At 37.6% G+C, this 20,909-nt stretch overlaps 1 protein-coding gene across 2 annotated transcripts; it reads left to right on the top strand.

Annotated features, from left to right (window-relative positions):
* The first annotated feature begins 538 nt into the window (after nt 1–538).
* asxl2 (ASXL transcriptional regulator 2) lies at nt 539–20,906 on the top strand. 2 transcript variants are annotated; one of them, XM_084393152.1, is made up of 12 exons: nt 539–699; nt 4,510–4,592; nt 6,795–6,903; nt 7,398–7,542; nt 10,467–10,585; nt 11,636–11,753; nt 11,924–12,064; nt 12,144–12,304; nt 12,424–12,520; nt 13,017–13,122; nt 14,125–14,755; nt 15,296–20,906. In XM_084393152.1, the coding sequence occupies exons 1-12, from the start codon at nt 643–645 to the stop codon at nt 17,186–17,188; spliced, it is 3,660 nt and encodes a 1,219-aa protein (XP_084249278.1). In that variant the 5' UTR covers nt 539–642; the 3' UTR covers nt 17,189–20,906. The 2 variants fall into 2 exon arrangements, with proteins under 2 accessions (XP_084249278.1, XP_084249279.1); XM_084393153.1 differs by lacking the exons at nt 539–699; nt 4,510–4,592; nt 6,795–6,903; nt 7,398–7,542 and adding an exon at nt 9,306–9,636.
* The last annotated feature ends 3 nt before the right edge of the window (nt 20,907–20,909 follow it).

Genomic DNA, 20,909 nt, shown 5'->3' with positions numbered 1-20,909 from the left:
TTCTTATCTATTGCAGTGCATTTGTTGTTTTATAATTTGTACCCTCACAAACTAGTTTTTGTGAAAGGTTTGCTTAAAACGTATGCTTGTGATGTTTTTGTTACATAATAATAATCAATAATAATTTTGTTAATAACTGCTACTTGCTTTGTATTTTGTTATTTAGTGAAATTACAGCCTAAATGCATTATAAAGTTAAGTCTAAGATACATTTTATAAATACATAGGCTAACTTTTAAATTAAATTAAACCTTCTGTTGACCACTGTAATCTAACATGTGAAAATAAAGCTTATGTTGTATAAACGCATGATGATATAGCATCTGCTAAATGCCTTGAATGTAATTTAATCGGTATAAACTAAGGCTAATCGGCACACTACTATGTGCAAGCGTGTGTGTTTGCTTGGAGTTTGAAAGGTTTATACAAATGAAAACAATGGAGAGCGAGTACTAGCCTAAGGTAGGTGGTTTCCCCTGAACTGTCATCGTACAGTAAGATGACGTTTCCCAGAGGGTCACATGATTTGTCTCTTACAGTAAAAACCCAATATGGCAGAGATGGCAGGTCTTGCACGGTAACTAAAGCAACATCAACACTTTCTACAGCACCCTGGTCGATTTTTCGCGACCGTCCGCCGACATGAGGGAGAGACAGAAGAAGAAAAAGGGGAGGACGTGGGCAGAGGCCGCCAAAACGGTAAAACAGAGGACTTCTTGAGAGCTTGTTTACGCCTTGTTCTCCCACTTGTACAACTGTGTTTATGAGTTCATGACCCGCTGGTGTAGACGAAGTATTGCGTATGCATTTCGGGGCCTGGTTTCGGTTGGTGTTGCCAAAGTGCATTTAGATCCATACACTATAAAGCATGACATAACGCTTGCATGAATTGGTTTCCTCCATATTTACGTAACATTTGGGAACTTTTTTGATCCGGGAAGTGATTTGATGAAACGTCTGTACTAGCATGACGTTCTTGTCAGTTGCTAGCAAGCGCGCGGCAGCTTAGCGCGCTTATGTAGACTAGTGACACTTCGCTGGTTAGCCAGTTAGCTTAGCTCAGCTCACCTAACCCACAAAAATAACCCAGTATTTTCATTAACCTATCAAGGACACTGTAATATTACTTTTTGTTTATGAAATCTGCAGTGTTTTCTGCTGTAAACGGTTAGAATCACCGTCTTTAGAGACCGCGAGTTTGTCAAACAGAGCTTGTTGTTTACTTTTTGACGTCGTTAAAATTTTTGTTTTGAAATGCTATTTTGATTTCAGACGAACTTTCCGCATTGCTGTTGCATTTAACTTCAGACCCAGATTGTAATATATGCGAGACACTGAAACTGAACTTGTCTTCTGAGATACAAGTGTCCCTTCAGGACTTCAAACTGAAGTTTCACACATATTCACAGCTTTTGATCATGCACCTGTTTGTCTTCAGTCGGATATTTTCGATGAATCGGTTAACGAATCTGAATTAACTATTTGTTAATCTGAATCAGTCAGGGGTTCTCGAACGAGTGGATTTGTAAAGTTACATCTCCAACTCGCAGTGTCCGGGTCAACAGCTCAACCACACATTTGACCAATAACTGTCTCTTTGTCCAAATCGTAATGCTGATCGAAAGGAGTTACAGCAGAAATGCAAATAAAACTGAAAAAGCTTAGGCCTATGTCATGACTGTATAACAGGTTTACAGTACAATGAACTTGGACACATGTTATTACAATAAAAACCGTCCAATTCGTAATAAGTGAAAAGCAAGTTACAGCAGAAATAATAATAATAAAAATAAAAAGTAGTGTAAATGCTTATGACTAAATGTGACAGATTGCGCACAATATTATATAGTTATATCAGTATGTAAAGCACTATTAAAACAAGGCGATGTTTATTTTATTTTATTCTAATATATTTATATATGATAGGTTTGGGAAGTAATGGAATACTGTACATGAAATAACATTATAATCAGGATACAAAAACCTTGTGACTAATTCGTTACAGTTACGTCAAAAAACAAAGTAATCAGATTATAGTTACATTTTGTAAAAAGTGGGAATACTATCAGGATTTCAATGGTTTGTTTCACGTAAAACTAATTAAATTAGTATTTTGACATAATAACGCTATATTTACTGACCGTAGTGATATGTGGATCCAAAAGATTACATTACTTTAATATTGTGGTGCTTGGATTACGTTACTGAATACTTTTTTAAAAAGTAATTTGTAACTGTAACGGAATACATTTTTTTTACAAACAAACAAACAATATTTTTCTTATTCACAGTTAGTAAAGATTAGCCTATTAAACGAAAAGATTGAAAAATGTTTGACGGTAAGATAACCTTGCTTTCTGGAATACCCCCTGGTTTAAAGTACAATGAACTGGGACACATGCAATTACAATAAAACCCATTAATAAAACATAAAAACATGAAATGAAAATTCACCCTTTCTATTTTCTAAATGCATGTTATAAATCTTATTATTCATCATTATAATTATTCTGTGACATAATAATTATTTATGTGACAAATTATTATTCTATGACATATTGTCTGGCCCTAAACGGTGTGTTTATGATTCAGGCTGCATCACAAGTCAGAATTTCAGATCAGGATCGGTAGCATTCAAATATTCATCTAGTTCCTTTTGCTTGAAGATTAGATTCATCACGCCGGTATGGAGCCGAAGCTGGCCATAGGGTCTGTGCCGAGGACCTGTCTGGTTCTTGTGGTCTTTGCTGAGGATCTGTGCCGATGGCTGTCATGTCGACGAGGCCTTCACATGGGATTGTCTTGTAGATACGGTCTGTGCTGACATTCAGGGCTGCGTTTTGGTCGTGTCTAGGTGCAGGTCCACCATCTGATCTGGATATGGACCGGATCCGGCTGACTACGGTAACCTCAGGATAAGGATAAGACAGACAGACTAGTATTAGCGCAGATGCCATTCTTCTTACGATGTAACAAGTACATCGGGTGTTATAGGAAGTGTTCCCGGTGCCGGTTGACCTAATGTATGCAGCCTAACAATCATTTAACTGATTTGAATAATAGAATTTGATAATGTGTTATGTGTATGCCAGGTTAAAGAGATGTGTTTTTAGTCTAGATTTAAACTGACTGAGTGTGTCTGTTTTCTGAACAAGGTTAGGAAGACTATTCCAGAGTTTGGGTGCTAAGTAAGAAAAGGATCTACCGCCTGCAGTTGATTTTGATATTCTAGGTATTCTCTTTGTTTTACCATCAACCTGCCAGGGACTACAGATGTAAATTAGCCTGTATGGCTAAATCTGGCACATTTACATGATGGACTTGATTGCTCATGTTAATTAATGTGCATTGTCCCCTTTAAAATAAAATAAAGAATAGAAAAGAATTTTCAGCTGGCCAAAACTTTTAGATGAATGAAGGACTATAATGCGCCAAGAGCTCGCTCAAGTACTGAGGGGCTAAGCCATTTAGTGCTTTGCAAGTAATTAGCAAGATTTTAAAATGTATGGGATGTTTAATAGGGAGCCAATGCAGTGTTGACAGAACCGGGCTAATATGGTCAAACTTCCTGGTTCTAATAAGAACTCTAGCTGCTGCGTTTTGAACCAGCTGGAGTTTATTAAGCGTGCAGGGCAAACACCCATAAGAGCATTACAATAATCTAGCCTTGAGGTCATGAATGCATGAACTAACTTTTCCGCATTGTCATTGAGAGAATATGTCGTAATTTAGATATTTTTAAGATGGAAAAATGCGGTTTTACAGATGCTAGAAATGTGGCTTTCAAATGAAATATTGGTATGAACGAGCACACCCAGGTTCCTAATTGACGACGAAGACCTGACAGAGCAGCCATCACGTGTTAGACAGTATTCTAGGTTATTGCTTGCAGAGGTTTTTGGTCCAATAATTAGAATCTCTTTTCTTCAGAATTAAGTGGTAGGAAATTACTAGTAGTCATCCAATTTTTTTATATCAGTGATGCATTCCGTTAATTTAGTGAATTGGTATATGTTTCGTCAGGGCGCAAAGAAATATAGAGCTGAGTATCATCAGCGTAACGGTGAAAACTAACGCCATGCTCCCTAATGATATCTCACAAGGGTAGCATGTACAGGAATAAAAGCAACGGTCCTAATACTGAGCCTTGCGGTTCTCCATACTGAACTTGTGATCGATATGACACAAGTTCAGTATGGAGTACCGCATTAGATGGTCTGTTTGCGTGTCCCATACTCTCAAAATACAACCACTTTTGAATGTAGTTCAAAGTATCTCGCCCAAACTAACATGTTTCTCTGACCCAATAATAAGAACTAGGTTAGTTTCACAGAACGGGATTGTCTGCTTCACTGAGGTCAATTAATGATAGAATTCAAAGGCATTACTGTCTAACAAACCTCCTTTTAGACTGACCATCAGTTCCGTCTACTTCATCCTTTCTCTGCGGTTACTGCTACAGTGAGTCATTGCTGAATTGTTCACTTGTTCCTGTAATACTGTTCGCAGGTGCTCGAGAAGTACCCCAACACACCGATGAGTCATAAAGAGATCCTGCAAGTAATTCAGAGAGAAAGGCTCAAGGAGATAAGGTGAGGTCATTCTCCAGATGTTTCTTGAGTATTTCTTTATTAAAATAGCAATTTCTTTATCAAACACACATTCTAGTTCAGATTGTGCAGGTTTCCCCTGAACTGTACCAGGTCATATACCTTTTATGTTTTATTTACTGTCTTTTGTTTTATTTTTCCAAAGCAAAATTTAATGTGGCAAAGTATCTAATTATCACATTTCTTTTTTTTTTTCTTTTTTTTTTCTCTGTTGTCTTCCAGAAGGTAAGATAATACAGTAGTGCACCCCCCCCCCCCCCCCCCCCCCCCAAATAACTTAAATCCATTAGCCAATCCCTATGCATGTTATTAACATGTCCCCAGTTGACAGCATGCAAAGGGTCTCTGTAAACCCCAAGAGCGAGGACCTAATGGCTTTGACCATAGTGCTTGTCCTCTGAAATGGCTAGTGGCTTGTGCTTCTGGCAGTTTTGCTCTGTTTGAAGATGTTTCATTATGTACTGAATGCTTGTTTAGCCTCCTTAAGCCTATCATTACGATTCATTATTTAAAAAATTGCTTTCTAAGAAAGACAAATTATACAAAACAAAACTGTCTACAAGACAGAACTATTAAAGCATTTTTGTTTATTGGAATAAAGCTGAAATAAAATATTAAAATAATAAAATTAGAAATGTTGCTTTGGTTACATTAATTAAGCACTAAAATACTAACTAGAAATAAACAAAAACTCAACTAAGACCAAAACTGAAATAAAAATAAATGAAACCTAAAAAGTAATATAATAAAATTGACAAAAGCATATAAAGAAATGACTAATAATTAAACTAATATTAAAAGGAAAACGGAAAATATAAAAATAAAAGCTAATTCAAAATATTAATAAACTATAATAGTATATACTGTAAATACTACAGAAATCACCCCCTTTCAATACCATTTCAGTGAGCGGCATTTCCCTGAAACGCCTCCATTGCAGTCTTGAGGTTTTTTTTCGTTAACATACACATCACAATATTCCTCATTTAAATAATTCCCGCCAAAGGCACATGCAAATAAAGGGCTGAGGCCTGGTTGAGTTGTGTTAGTAGTGTTGAAACCAGGGGGGTAATCGAGCGCTCGATTTCCGTACCACCCCCGGGAGTCGCCATTGGCTAACAAGCCTTCACCTGCTGTTAGCATCCCATTGACTCCCATTCATTTTGGCGTCACTTTGACAGCGAATAACTTTACATCTGAGGCGTTTAAAGACTCCATTTGTCCATTGTTTATTTCTAAAGAAACACGACAATGTATAAAAGGCTCCATTACCTTGTATCTTACGTTATGGCCCCGTAGAAGCAGTTTTTGTAAAAGTAGGCTAACGATTGCGTCATAACCACGCGACTCTCTGGAAATTACCGTAGAGACAGGAAGAGAAGCTCGCAGTCAATCGGGGGGGCGTGGAGGCATAAAGTCCGATAAAGTCAAGGGAGAAGCCCATAGAGAGTCATGACGTTGCTCCTGCTCCTAGCTCATGGACAGCTCCTACTCACGCTCTCCGTCTCTGCGAGATTCGAAAGGGAATGGTTCAGATTTCGTTTGGCACAGCTACTAGAAAACTTACAACTGTCAGGCAGGCTGCACACGTCACATCCACGTCGTCAAGCTCAGTTTGAGTCTGCGCAGTACGCTCAGCCATCAGGAAGTGAGGGCTTCTAATTTGCTTCACTTCTCTCCGTTGAAACCTATGGGGTCGCTGTGTCCAGTTTATATACTGTCTATGGTTGAAACTCACTGTTATGGTAAGGTGTGTGCCATTTCCAAAACACACAAAGCATTTGACTAATTACAACACACTGGTCCAGCCGACCAATCAGAGGACATTGCACTTTTCAGAAGGAGGGGCTTCATAGAGACAGGAACTAAATAGAGCGTTACTGACAGGCTAGGAAAAGAGGTGCTGCAACAATGTAAAATGTGAAAAATAATGTGTTTGAATATTCAAGCATAAAAACCTATCCTAGTAGACCCCCCCACCCCCCACCCTACCCACAAAAAAAAAAAAAATCAAGACTTTGTAAAAGGGCAATAATATGGCCCCCTTAAATCTAAATGTATATTCACATTCATGCACAAATATCTGGAAACCAACCACTGAACTGTGATCTTTGTTGCAGCTTTTCAGTTGTGTAAAGATGGTGACTGATTTAGTTAACTGAATTTTAATTTTTTTATTTTTAGTGGGACTTCCCCTCTTGCCTGTCTCAATGCCATGCTCCATACAAACTCACGTGGAGATGAAGGGATCTTCTACAAGGTCCCCGGTCGAATGGGAGTCTATACACTGAAGGTAATATGAATGAATGAATGAATGAATGAATGAATGAATGAGGCACTTATATAGCGCTTTCATATGTACTACATACGGTTTACATACAATATAGGTATATATTAATAACATGTATATCTTGAGTAAGTTGCATTTGCTAAAAGTGCCTGCCAAATGATGAATAAAAGTAAATATAAATGCCGGTTTCCTATTTCTTGTCTGTTTTCGGAAGTTACTACGGCTCTGTTGAATGGCATGAATATTTACTCTACAATTTGCTGTTATAATTAATTAATTCTCCGTTAACGTTAGTATAACAAGCCACACTTATCAATGATGTGTTTTTTTTTTATATAAAAACTAGCAAATTTCTATATATTTATGCTCTACACATTCCTAATGATTTATTAAATGTATAAATTAACATGAACTGTTTGATCAGATTCAAGTGAGCTGTTTTATGAACATTAGTGTTTGGCATCTGTTGAGTATGGTTTGTATTTGTATGTGAGCAGAAGGACATTGGAGATGTGATGAAGGAACTGTCAGAAGAGGATTCAGAGGACAGCAGTGATAACATGTCTGATACCCGATGCTCAGAAAATACCAGCACCACTACCTACAGCAAAGATGGACGCAGAGAAAGGTGGAAGAGGAGAGGTACCACATTTTTATGAGCTCTGAATAGCCAAACTTAGAGCTGAAGTGTGTCATTTCCACACCCGAACATTCCTGTCTGTCATTGGTCAGATTTCCAAAATCATGCCACTGGATAGGCCTGTCTTGGATCACTATATTTGCATTTGTAGCACTTCCACTTTTATGAAATACCATACAAAAGGCTTGTTCTTGTATATTAAACTGGAATAGGACAAAGTATTTTAACATTTAACATAAATTTACATACTTTAAATGCAACATACACTACTGTTCAAAAGTTTGGGTTTGCTAAGATTTTTAAAAATGTTTTTGAAAGAAGTCTCTTATACTCACTTTGGCTATTTGATCAAACAGTAATATTGTGAAACATCATTGCAATTTGCAAATTATTAATATTTTACGATGTAATTTAGAATATAATATTGATGACAAAGCTGAATTTTCAGCATCATTACTCCAGTCTTCAGCGTGATCCTTCAGAAATCATTCTAATATGCTGATTTGTTGCACAGGAACATTTCCTATTATTATCAATGTTGATGACGGTTCTGCATTATATTTTTGCGGAAACCGTGAAACATTTTTTCTGAATTCTTTGATAAATATAAAGTTCAAAAGAACATCATTTATTTGAAAAATCAATCTTATGTCCTTGCTTTAATCCTTTAATGCAACCCTTTTTTTTTTTTTGTTTACTGATCCCAAACTTTTTAATGGTTAAATATTTATTTACAAATATATTCAAATATTAATGCTCTACTGCTAACATACTGTACAGGATGATCAGGTCAGAAATTATTGTTAAACAAAAGCAGGGAAAAGGCCATTTCCTTTAATAAATAAACAGCCATAAATTGTGGCTGATTGTTATGGTTGTGCCTCTTGAAATATCTCATAATTATTTGATATAATTTTTTTGGGTTTTGTCCTAAGGTTGCCATCATTTTATATGGTGAAGTATATTGTGTCATGACAGTCTGTAACATTCACACAAAGTAAAAGCATTTCTACTTATATTTTGTTTAAAGGGATACTCCACTTTAAAATGAATCATGTACTCACCCTCATGTTGTTTCAATCCTTTATGAATTTCTTTCTTCTGCTGAACAGAAAGGAAGATATTTAGAAAAATATCAGTAACCAGACAGTTTCTGGTCTCATTGACTTCCATAGTATATCTTTTTTTTCCTACTATGGAAGTCAATGAGACCAGAAACTGTCTGGTTACTGACATTCTTCTAAATATCTTCCTTTCTGTTCAGCAGAAGAAAGAAATTCATAAAGGATTGAAACAACATGAGAGTGAGTATATGATGACAGAATTTTCATTTTAAAGTGGAGTATCCCTTTAAATATATTCAGTCGCTTGATATATTATATTAATTAGAAGTCGACTGTTATGATTTTTAAAGAGCAAAGAGCAGTGCAGATGATCTATATAACAGGGCATGATTGTGAAACAACATATACTGTAATGCAATTTAACAAGAGAAAATAAGTTGATCACAGAATGTCTTTTTAAATAACAATTATAAAATAACAATAATTTTAAACAGAATTTGCACTCAACAAAAAACCTGTCAGTAGATTTTGAAACTGACACCAGGTTGCTAAAATATATCGGTCTGTCACTTATATTTAAAGATTTGAAGAAATACAAAAAATTTGTACAGTAAATCTGTGTATGTATAAAGGGTTTACTGCATGTAAATGTATCAGTAACCTATGGTCCCATGATCACTGTTAGATATCAAGACTCGTGTTATGGGATGTAGATGAACATGTAGATGACATTCTGAACCATGAATGTATAACTCATACGCTGATTCTGATATGTGTATAAATGACGTTACATTGTAGGTTTGCTCCTTTCAAGTCAAAATATTCTTTGAATGCAGAACACCCTTAAAACAGGAAATTCGACTTTTTTTTTTTTGTTGCAAGATAGATACCACTTCCTCATATATTTGAGAGCAGTACGAAGTTATCAAGACAAATACAGGCTTTACCTCAAGCTGTCTTGTAGAAACTTTTTAACTAAGTATTTGAGAATAATGCACTCTAATAGAGCGAATTCCTGCAGAACCAAGTACTGTAAGTAACACCTTGTCTTAATATGCTGATGAAACTTTGAAGAAGTGAATTGAGAAGATGAGGATTGTTGTGTCAGAAAGAGAAACTAACTCAGCAAAGACCAGGAAATAATTACTGCAGCAGTAGCATATAATTCATGAGAGTTAGTTTGATCAAGCATTTTTTTTAAACACTCCTTTTTATAAATGTGCTTTAGTTTGACTGAATGGATCTATTAGTCAAAGTGAAAGTTTATTTATATTGCACCATTTGTTATATTACAGTGAAATATATATATATATATATATTGGGGGGGGGGGGGGGGTTAGATTCTGACTTTTAGTACATTATTTTGGACCAGTACTTTGTTGCCACTACATCTTACTTTGCTGAAAATATTTTTATGCCTTGCCGACTTAAACATTAGTTTTTTTTGTGATGTACTGAATAATGTTGTTGAGAATTCTGCTTATTTAAATGTGTCACAAGATCAAGTTATCTAGCTTGTGATAGTCTTGTAAAAATTAGGAAGAAAGGATTGCAGTTGGCATTTATAAACAAATCATCACACAGTATGTATTTGTTTTCCAGCAAAAGTGTATTTATGAATTTATAGCGGTCATGGAAAAGCAGTGTTTACTGCAAGATAACAACTCAACTTATAAATTAATAAGTAATAATTTAATTATAGTGTACTTTTCGATGTATTTGCAAACTTGTGTATTTGTATTAAATTGACCTTGAATGACTTGTCACAGAGTGAAATTAAGTTTTTGCATATGCCTGTTTACTTGTGTTTGTGGTACAGATGTCCAAATATACCCACTGTATTGCTTTCCAATCATTTGCAGTGCCAACAAAACTGCAGTCTCAGCCGTCCTCCCCACAGTCTCGCTGTTCGTCTCCGTCAGTCTCCAGCAGCAAACTCATGTCCCCATCACAGAAACACAGCAAGAAGGCCCTCAAACAGGTGCTGCCATTTACACCTCTTATTAATGGTTATCTCTCAAGTTATAAATAATAATTGCTGAAAATAACATTGGGGGTCTTATTTTCATGGTATTTTTTGTTACGATAACGGCATATCACATTATGTTCGTTTTTGCTTGAAATTCAACATAAAAATGCTTTATATATTGAATAACCATGTGGTAATGCCTATTTGGATAATTAATTCAATGATATAGCCTATATATACAGCGGGGGAAATAAGTATTGAACACGTCATCATTTCTCTCAGTAAATATATTTCCAAAGGTGCTATTGACATGAAATTTTCACCAGATGTTGGTAACAACCCAAGTAAGCCATACATACAAAGAAACAAACAAAAATAAGTTCAGAAATTAAGTTATGTGTAATAATGTGAAATGACACAGGGAAAAAGTATTGAACACATGAAGAAAGGGAGGCGCAAAAAGGCATGGAAAGCCAAGACAACTGCTGAAAACTTACAGTAATTAAAAAGCAATCCAGCCCCCCCTTTAAGTGGAAATTAATAACAGCTGGTTCAGTCCCAAATGATGGCCTACAAAAAGGTCTCATTGCCAAGGTGTCACACAAGACACATCTCATGATGGGTAAAAGCGAAGAGCTGTCTCAAGACCTTCGCAACCTAATTGTTGCAAACCATAATGATGGCATTGGTTATAGGCGCCATTCTAAGCTTCTGAATGGTCCAGTGAGCACTTTTGGGGCCATAATACGGAAGTGGAAAGACAATAATTTCACCATAAATTTGCCTCGACCAGTGCTCCTCGCAAGATTTCTGATAGAGGAGTGAAAAGAATAATATATTTTTTTTTTTTATTATTTTTTTTATTACAACTTAATTGTTGGAAAACCTAAGAAAATTCATTAAAAGGTAAACTATATAAACCCACTATGATATTAACCACTGCTGACTGGTTTAAACCTTATGATGTTGAGAGAGCCTCTGTGCTCTTTGTTGGCAACACAGAAATAACTTATGTTAGGTAATCTGTGGGTTTATGGACATTCTCCATTTCTTCATTTATAGGCACTGAAACAGCAGCAGCAGAGGAATCAGCGCCGGCAATGTGGAATCCCCAACGCCTCAAGCCCACGGCTGCTCCTCAAGACCGTCAAAGACATGGCTCGTGACTCCTCCAAATCCTGTACATACTGTTTTTGTTACTACAGCATTTTTACAGTTTCACTAGGCACTATTTTTCATTGTGAATTTTACCTTTCTGACTGTGATGTAAGAAATAAAAGGTGTGTCCAAACTTTTGTTGGTTTATGTAAATACAAAAGAAATATAAAACCGTATGTCTGTTTGCTGTAGCCTGGGAGCTGAAACAGACAGAGCGCCGCCCTGCCAGTCCACAGAACTCTACCTCCAGCTCGTCCTCCTCTGTCAAAGCAGATGTGTGCCACGCGACTGGTGCCCGAAAGGTGTCTCAGCGTTCCAGTCGGCTCAGTGCCAGTGAGTATCATCACAGATTGATGCCATTTGTGTCAGCACATGAGATTGTGTAACTGATCCCACCGCTTTGGCTTTTCAGGACAACTGAGGCGTACCAAGTGTGAGATAGATGTTGAGACACCAGATTCCATCCTTGTCAACACCAACTTGCGAGCACTTATCAACAAGCACACATTCTCACTGTTGCCTACAGAGTGTCAACAGAAGCTTCTTAAGATGCTCCCAGATGTTGACCAGCAGGTAGTGAAATGCAGAAGAACCCTGCTGTGTTCAACATACAGTATGTTTTTGTGGATCATGAATCACTGATTGTTATTGATGAACCAATTGTGGTGCTGAGTGGTCTCTCTTTGTTGCAGGCTAGTATAGATGGAGCATTGAAGGTGACCAGCTCTGCCTTGAACAATGAATTCTTCACATCAGCAGCACAATCTTGGAAGGAGAGGTTGTCAGAGGGTCAGTTATTGTCCTTGTGTCTTAAATGTGAACTAAGTAAATTTTTGTTACAATTTCACTGCCTGATACATCATTGGTCTTGACATTTTTTTACTCTCAGTGTGGATACAGCATCACACAATTATAGAAATACCCTATTTGGAGGTATTCTTTGCACTCCCATTTAATTTATTCCACACCACAACCGAAAGTGTCCAGCAAATGAGTGGTTATCAAGATAAAATAAGTAGTATTTAACAGGTCATGTGATCTCAACATGGCAGCCCCCATAAGGAGGCAATATCAAAGGAGACTTCATTTAACGTGAATGTACTTATTCTTAAGCATTTTTCAAAAGACATATAAAAAAAAAAGTAAAACTATTTAGGAGTAAACCTTTTTACCGAAGAAAAAGTTACTTGGTGCTAGTTACACAAAAAAAAGGTACTTGGTAACTTGTAATAAGCAGATTTATCTGCAATATTTTTGTGTGGCTTATGCATGACTGTGTTCTCAGGTGAGTTTACCCCAGAGCTGAGACTGAGAATGCGGCAAGAAATTGAGAAGGAAAAGAAGGTGGAACTTTGGAAAGAGCATTTCTTTGAGAGCTACTATGGTGAACAGTGAGTCAGCCACCACACCTTATGGAAATACTGAAAAAAGAAAATCTGAAAATTGTGAAGGTCAGGGGGTGTACAGTTCTGTTACTGAAATATTGCCACTTGTTACTTGTGGGTCTGTCACACTCACTGAATGAAGTGCCTCTGACATATATCGTGCACTTAAAAAAAAAAACCCGGCAGCTGTGGGTGCCAGAAATTTAGTGTAAAAAAAATCCGGTAGCAACATTTTAGGTTTTACAGATTTAACTTAAATTTACAGTTAAAAAAAAAAAAAAAAAAATTAACTGATATAATGTTAATATACCAACCTATTGAAGTACTAATATCTGTTTTGTACCTTTGTAATACACTGACAACCACCAAAAACAGGTGGTGATGAGAATGTCACATGATGAATCAAAGCTCATCACAAGCAGCTTTTCCACAAGCTGAGAAGGTAAATACTAATATATAAAAGGTGCACAGTGTCGTTCACATAAGCACAAAACACCATCATAGTAACACAGGACACTAAAGTAATGCAATAAACATTAATTCAACAACGTTAGATATAACTTAAAACCCTAATATACATAACTGATTAGAAAAACCTAAGACATAATTGCATAAATTAGTTATTTCAACAAAAATACATAATATGTGAAGTGTCACGCAGGGAATCCTGGAAATGTAAATTTACGTTTTTTCACTGTAAATTATACAATGACTTGTTCTTATTCACTTCCAAAAACTGTAAATTTAACAGTATTTTACAGGTTAGATATATTACAGTTATTCACTGTATATTAAAAGGAAGACCAGTGTTTTTACAGTGTTTTACCGTTAAAATCACGATCATTCTTTACAGTGTGATTCCTGTCATGAAGTTCTATGCCTTATTTTGGTATCCAATCAATGTGAGGCCGGAAAATTTAGTAGTGGGTCATTAGTTTGCTGTATCGTAGGTGATGTTTTGTTTTTGATATTCTTTTTGCTAATCTTCAGTCTTTTCTTGCCTTTCAGTTCTGGACTGAGTATAGAGGAATCCAAAGAGCTGACAGAATCCATGGACATTCCTGAACCAGCTAAAAGCTCAGTCCTATCAGGAAAGCCAGAGATTGTCAAAGAGTCTCAGAAGATAAACCAGACAGAGGTCATCCACATGGAGTTGAGATCCAGAGATGTGAAATCAACAGTAACACATGCCTTCCCTGAAGAGCCAGTCAAACCTCCTGCTTCAGAGCAATCACGTTTATCTTTAGACATAAGGAAGGATACACAGGAAGAATTTATTTCAGAGTCCTCTGTTCAAAAAGCAGTGGATCCCAAACCTTGCAGTGAGAAAACGCTGGAGAATGAGATCACATGTAAGCCCCCAGCATCTCCTTTGGAAGCGGTAGTCCCCTGTTCGAAAGGAATGGAGACACAGACCACTAAAGAGGAAAGTCCTGTAGGTAACGCTGAACAGATAACGGAGAGCAATAAGGCTGGATCTCCAATAACCGCTGTCACATCTGAGCCTCTGAAGAGAAAATTCTCTACTGAACTGGATACAGAGCTAAGAACAGAGAAGAAGCCCCGTGTCTCTTCATCAGAAACGTCATCCACTGTGACAGATAAAGAAAAAGTAGAACAGAGAGTACCTCCTCTCAAAGTAAGTTTTAGGTTTATTTCTTTTGAAACAAAAAAAACCCCTAAATTCACCCTAAGTATTAAACTGCAGTGTTACACCCTGATTACACCAGATGAGAGTGATGATGCAATGCATCAAAAGCCAGTAGAGCCCATTATAATCATTGATACTGTCTACACTATAAGGTGCAATTTGATGAGTTACTGCCAGTTTTAAGCAGTTGACAAGGGTCACGCCCAGTGTATTCATAAGTGTCATTTGTGCTACTTTATTTGCAACTCATATTGTGTGACTTGTTGAGGAGAGATTTTCAAAGCAACACTCTTGCAGCCACCTTGGAATGCACTAGCATCTATCGAGAACACTCTAGCAATCATAACAGCATGCTAAAACCGCCTCAGAACCCTTTAGTAACCACAATAGCAATCTCCTGGCAACTACCCACAAACACCCTCTTATCGTGGTATAAAGTTTTTCTACAGAAAGAACTTTTTTGACATTAAATGTTAACTTCAGTGGAATTTTGGCTCTGATAGTAACACTTAAACTCTCTCTTTGCAGATCCCAGTGTCAAGAATTCTCTCTGCCCCTGCCGGTATTGAGCAGGTATCTCCAAGGACTCCTGTTCCCTTGACGCCACCTAGCATTCGGCCTGGTCGCACCGGTGCGCGCACTCTAGCTGACATCAAGGCAAAAGCCCAGTTGGCACGTGCACAGCGTGCTGCTGCAGCAGCCGGGTTATCTTCCTCGAGAGGAACCGGCTCAGTTGGAGGTACCTCAACACCCTCTCCAGCTCGGTCCCTGTCTGAAGATTTTTCACCAGCAAGCAGCAGAAGTCAATCTGTGTCGCCTATAAAGCTAAGCTCTGAATCTCCGGCCCCTGAAGGCACAGTGACTCTCTCACAAACCTCTCCTTCCTCAGGTTTTACTGGACACACAGACCCCGGTTTTGTACTAGACTTCACTGCACAGGGTTTTTTAAAAGAAAATCGCTCTTTGACGGGGTCGCAAACCACTCAGTGCGCATTGAACCCAACGGGCAAGGATCAACACAACCTCCTCAGTCCTGGAGGGACACCAGCACCTTCAAGTCAGGCAGGAAACTTAACTATGTCAAACACAATTGCACAAAACCAGAGACCACAGCAGACACCTTTTTCAGCAGCGTTAGTGACCAAACCTAGCTCTTCAATCCCAGCAAACAATCCTCTGGTCACCCAGCTTCTTCAAGGTAAAGAGGTTCCATTAGAAAAGATCCTCCCAAAGCCACTAGCCAAGGTGGAGGTTCAGTCTATGGCCATATCTGCCAAAGATAAAGAGAACCTTGGTACCACCACTGCTGGGTTTAAAAATGATAGCCCAACAAACCAAGAAGATGTCAGTAAATTGGGGAACCAAATTCCTTTTTGTTCATCTGTGATGCAAGTCGGAAGTATGGACAAGTTGGTCAAAGTTGGCACTCAGGACCAGATTCTCCATCCACTAAGGCTCAAATGTGAGCAGAAGCACACCAATTCAGACTGTCAACCCTCTCAGTTTCAATCCTGTCAGTTAGGTCACCTTGAGAGCAGCCTAGACCAGAGTGTCCATCTAGGAATCTTTGGACGGAAGAGGTTATCTAAGCCAGCTATGACAGGACACTACCTCCTCAATGTCTCCACATACGGTAGAGTATCCGAGAGCAGCAAACGGCCGCACCTAGCTTGTAATACCAGCTCTGCCCTTGCTAACCTGAAGAAAGAGAAAATTGAAGCAGAGGAGAGTGTGAAAGGGAAGACAGAATCACTTGCAGGGTTTCACACCACCTCTCAAGGGCACCTGAATTTCCCAAGGATCAAAGTGGAACAGCAGGGTTGTTTCATCAATAAACCAGATGATGGTTTGGCATCCCAACCCTGTTCTGACATAAAGTCTGAATCTCCATCAGTGAGCTGTTTATCCAGCAAAGAAGGAGGCAGCACTTCTACTAGAACCAAAGAAATATGCTCAAGAACACAGCTTGATATGTGCAGCAGTATACAGGATAAAACAGAGCGATATCAGTTAAGTGACTGTCACCAACGCACGTTTTTGTCTCAGAAAGCCCATAATGGACCTCAGTATGGTGGCACTATCAGCATGTCTGTCCCTAATGCACTGAACCACAGCATGGCTGACACTCCAACTTCTCCTACTGTGTCTTGCAGTGGTGATGGTGAAACGGCTAGTGGAGGTATGATGTCTTTTTCAGTCACTGTCACTGCCATACCTGCAGGTCACCTACTGGATCAGAGCAGTCAGGGTGAGACCTCACCTGAGCAAGCCTACATAGAAACCTCTGGGATGGAGGACGTCCAATCAAAGTGCTACTGTCGGCTGAAGGCCATGATTATGTGCAAGGGATGTGGCGCATTCTGTCATGATGATTGCATTGGTCCATCCAAACTATGTGTCGCATGTTTGGTGGTACGATAATGGTCATGAGGATAAACTGCAACACGTTCATTAATTCAAAAAAACAATCACTGCAGTGAGGGTAGCAGAAATGTTACAACAGTACAGCAGTGACGCTCTCGCTGTGGTAACCTATTCATGTGCCCATTGTCATTTGAGAAAGACTGTTGTGCTGTTTTTCTTTGGGGGGAATTCACTAAGAATGAATTGCACCTGCTAATAGTGCTGCTTACTTGCACGTACATTCTGCTTTATTTTAGTGGCCGATTCAAGAAAGGAATTATGCATATCAGGTAATGTTGCTTGTAAACATGGCCAGCTACAAGTGCTGTTCTTGTAAGTCAGTTCTGAGTAGAGGTCTTCTCGGGTCCTAAAATCTGCACCCGAACCGAATCACTTCTTACCCGAACCCGACGTGCATGAATTAATTTGTTTAAAAGAAAAACCCGACCCGAGTCCAACCCTACGGCATTTATTTTCAAACCTGACTGGACCCGAATGTAAACGGCATTGATGCCTGCAGCCCCGCAGTCAGTCAGGAAAAATGGTGTCCTGCTGACTGATTTGGCCGCTGCTCCATTACTTTAATTTATTTATTTACTTATTTATTACTAGGCTACTTTATATTATTGGTTAAACAGAAGACTAAACGTATAATAATATAAACTGTTACAAATGAAGCTAGCTAGCTTGTTAGCTTGAGAATACTTGCCCTCAAACTTCCAATTTAAAGCCTTTCTCCTTGTTACTAGAGGGTGTGAGAGATGGCACTTCAGTTGACATTGCTCGCCATAATCCATGGAAGATCTTGCAAGCAGTGAGTCTAAAATCCATGCTGACGGTGCTCGTTGAAACGGTAGGCAAAAATTTGGAGCAACTGTGCATAGAGTCCATTGCACATAGAAGCGTGGATTCAGAGAGATCTTAGAAAAAGTGAGTCTTGTCATAGAATTGGTTTAAATAATACAATTTAGTTAAATACCCGACTTAGTTTAAAAGAATTCAGGTCTTCTCGGGTCCATTCTGAAAAAGCATATTTATTTTAAATTGCCCAAGACCCGAGGCCACTAATACCGAACCCGATCCGTGTCCGTCAAAGTTTTGGACCTCAGTTTTTTGGATCCAAGTGGACCCGAGAAGACCTCTAGTTCTGAGTACTTAGTTGTGGAGAATGCAGCAGACTTCCGTGATATGGCAAGCTTTACTTGGACTGTTCAGTATGGCTGCACTACTGTCCAGACACCCGTTCCAGTGCTTTAAGCGCCTGGTTGAACTGGATTGCGAATGGCTAGTGAAAAAGATGCAGGTTTTTGCGCTGAAATGCAGCACTCAAAAGTGGTGCAACTGTTTAGTGAATTTGCCCCATTGTGCCCCATTTCTTTACAGCAGAAAGACAATTAGAATAGTAGAATATGAGGCATGTAACACGAATAATTCTTCCTCTCATTCATTGAGCACCTTTCTTTAGACTCAAGACTCAATACTGAATAGTGGCAATATTTAAGGCTTGTTTCTTTTCTTTAATATTTTTGTAACAATTTCAGAAATGGAAATCAATATACTACTATTTTTGTAGATGTTAAAAATTATGCCCCCACCGCCCCTACCCCTCAGATTATGAATCTTTTAGACACAATTCACACTATTTTGCTGGATTAGAAACATATAACATCAATATTTAGTGTTTGCTTCTCCTGCAAAACAATTTTTTTCGGTTGGTTTTAGCCTTTGTGAACCACACAACTGAAATACCAATTGCTTTCCAGAATTACTGTGAATATGTAAACCTAATATATTAACCTGCCTTGTTACTAGGTTTATATGGTACTGTTAAAAGTTATTTATGGGAGAGAAGGGAGTTTTGTCAAATACGTTAACAGGCTTGCACTTCTCTTACATTGGTGGGTTTCACTTTAGAGAAGAATGTGAGAACAGGTTTATGCTGATAATGGCAATAATTTGTATATTTACAACATTTATAAAATTAAGAGCATTAGCCCCTTACATCATTTTCTTCAGAAAAAAATAGGATTTATTAGGGTTGCACTTTTTTATGTTCAGAAAATGACTTTACCTTTGCTATACCTTCAAAAAATGACTTGTAAGGATAAAGAGAATTAAAGCACTTCTTAATCAAGTAATCTATTGTACCCTCTCAGGAGAAAAAAAGAAAAAAACAGGTCTTAATCATTTCAATAGCCTGTGTCTAATCATTTGAGTTGTTTACGTCACATGAATGACATTGCCTCTAATTGGAATAGTAGGTATTCCCAGTAACCTTAGTTTTTAGGGATAAACTATATGAGCAATGAAGTTAAACACTCAGAAGGGAGGTTATATGAAGTTTTTTGTTTGTTTTTTATATTGTAAATACTGACTTTCTTTGAGATGTACAAACATTTTCTACTAAGCATTCTTGTATCTTGCCTACACATATCCGTTGTCTGATTGGGTTTTTGTTTGAGAAATACTGTCCAACACAAATCATAATTTCAATCATGGTGCAAAATGAAATAATGTTCAATATCTGTCCTGAAACAATTCTGCTAAACAGATACATTTTGATACCAATAGGTCTATGTACTGTGTCTTAAAAAAAGTCTTGGTGCATCTTTGAGTTAGGTTTTTTTTTTTTTTTTTATCGTCTGCCTTCCAGGCAATAGAAAAGTAAACGAATTTTAGATAAGATTTGCTTGGTAATATACCAAAGTCAATTTATGGTAACTAGATAATCAATTTTTGTTTTTAATGTCTGTCTAGTTAAGCAAAGTAATATATTTTAAGTAATATATTTTAATAAAAAGAAGTCTATATACAAATCATTTTACGAAACATTTCAGAAACAGGGTATTTACTATATCTTTATATTGGCTGTCCCATTTTGGTATACCTTTGTCTGAACTAAGTGTACAAACTTTTTACACATTTTTTTGTACCAGGGCCCTTGTGATAGTCTTTTTGTGTGGCTAGTTTTGCCTGCAATGAATTGATGTTCCCTCACAGTGGATTTTTAATTGACTAATAATATCTGTGTGACACTTACGGCTCACTTTATTGATTACTCGAAGTCTAGCTTATTACAGAAAGAAAAAAATCCATCAGGTTATAGTGTTTGTGTTGTATGAATAACATTTACTAGCGTGGTGGTGGGGTTGTGCTGAATGTCTTTGGGTGTGAGATTGTTTTTCGGGTAACTGGTTTTCAATGGGTAAATTATCGCTTTCATTTACATATATATACATATGCAGCATATAAACATTCAAGAGACTCATTGAACATAACTGTGATACTTCCATTTATATTAGGCCTTAGAACTGATTTGAATCTTTAAAAACTGATATTTGGGTCTTTGGAAATATTTTAATTTGTCAGACCTGAAAACACCAGTGGTTGACTGTCGTTGTTTATTTACTGCTTTCGTTTCATTTGATAGAGTTGCAATGCATGACTTACCACTGCCTCTGTCCCCAACCTTATATGCCTGTGACATTTTACAAAACACTCTGATTTTTAATTAATGAGTCAATGTTTTCCCCTGCGGAACCGTGAAATAATACGATTGTGATTCTTAGTGCAGGAGGTGTTGGTATTCCAGAACACAATGTGTGTTATTTTATGTTTTAAAAGTCAAATATTTTATGTAAAATAAAGGTGAATGTAAGATAGTAATTGTATTCAGCACTTGTAAGCAAAGTGTATTTTATCAAGAAACAATATGAATAAAATGCTGTAAAACAAATGC

Source organism: Rutilus rutilus, assembly GCF_951802725.1.
Source record: "Rutilus rutilus genome assembly, chromosome: 21".
Lineage (NCBI taxonomy): Eukaryota > Metazoa > Chordata > Actinopteri > Cypriniformes > Leuciscidae > Rutilus > Rutilus rutilus.
This window is presented reverse-complemented; position numbering and strand designations above follow the sequence as displayed.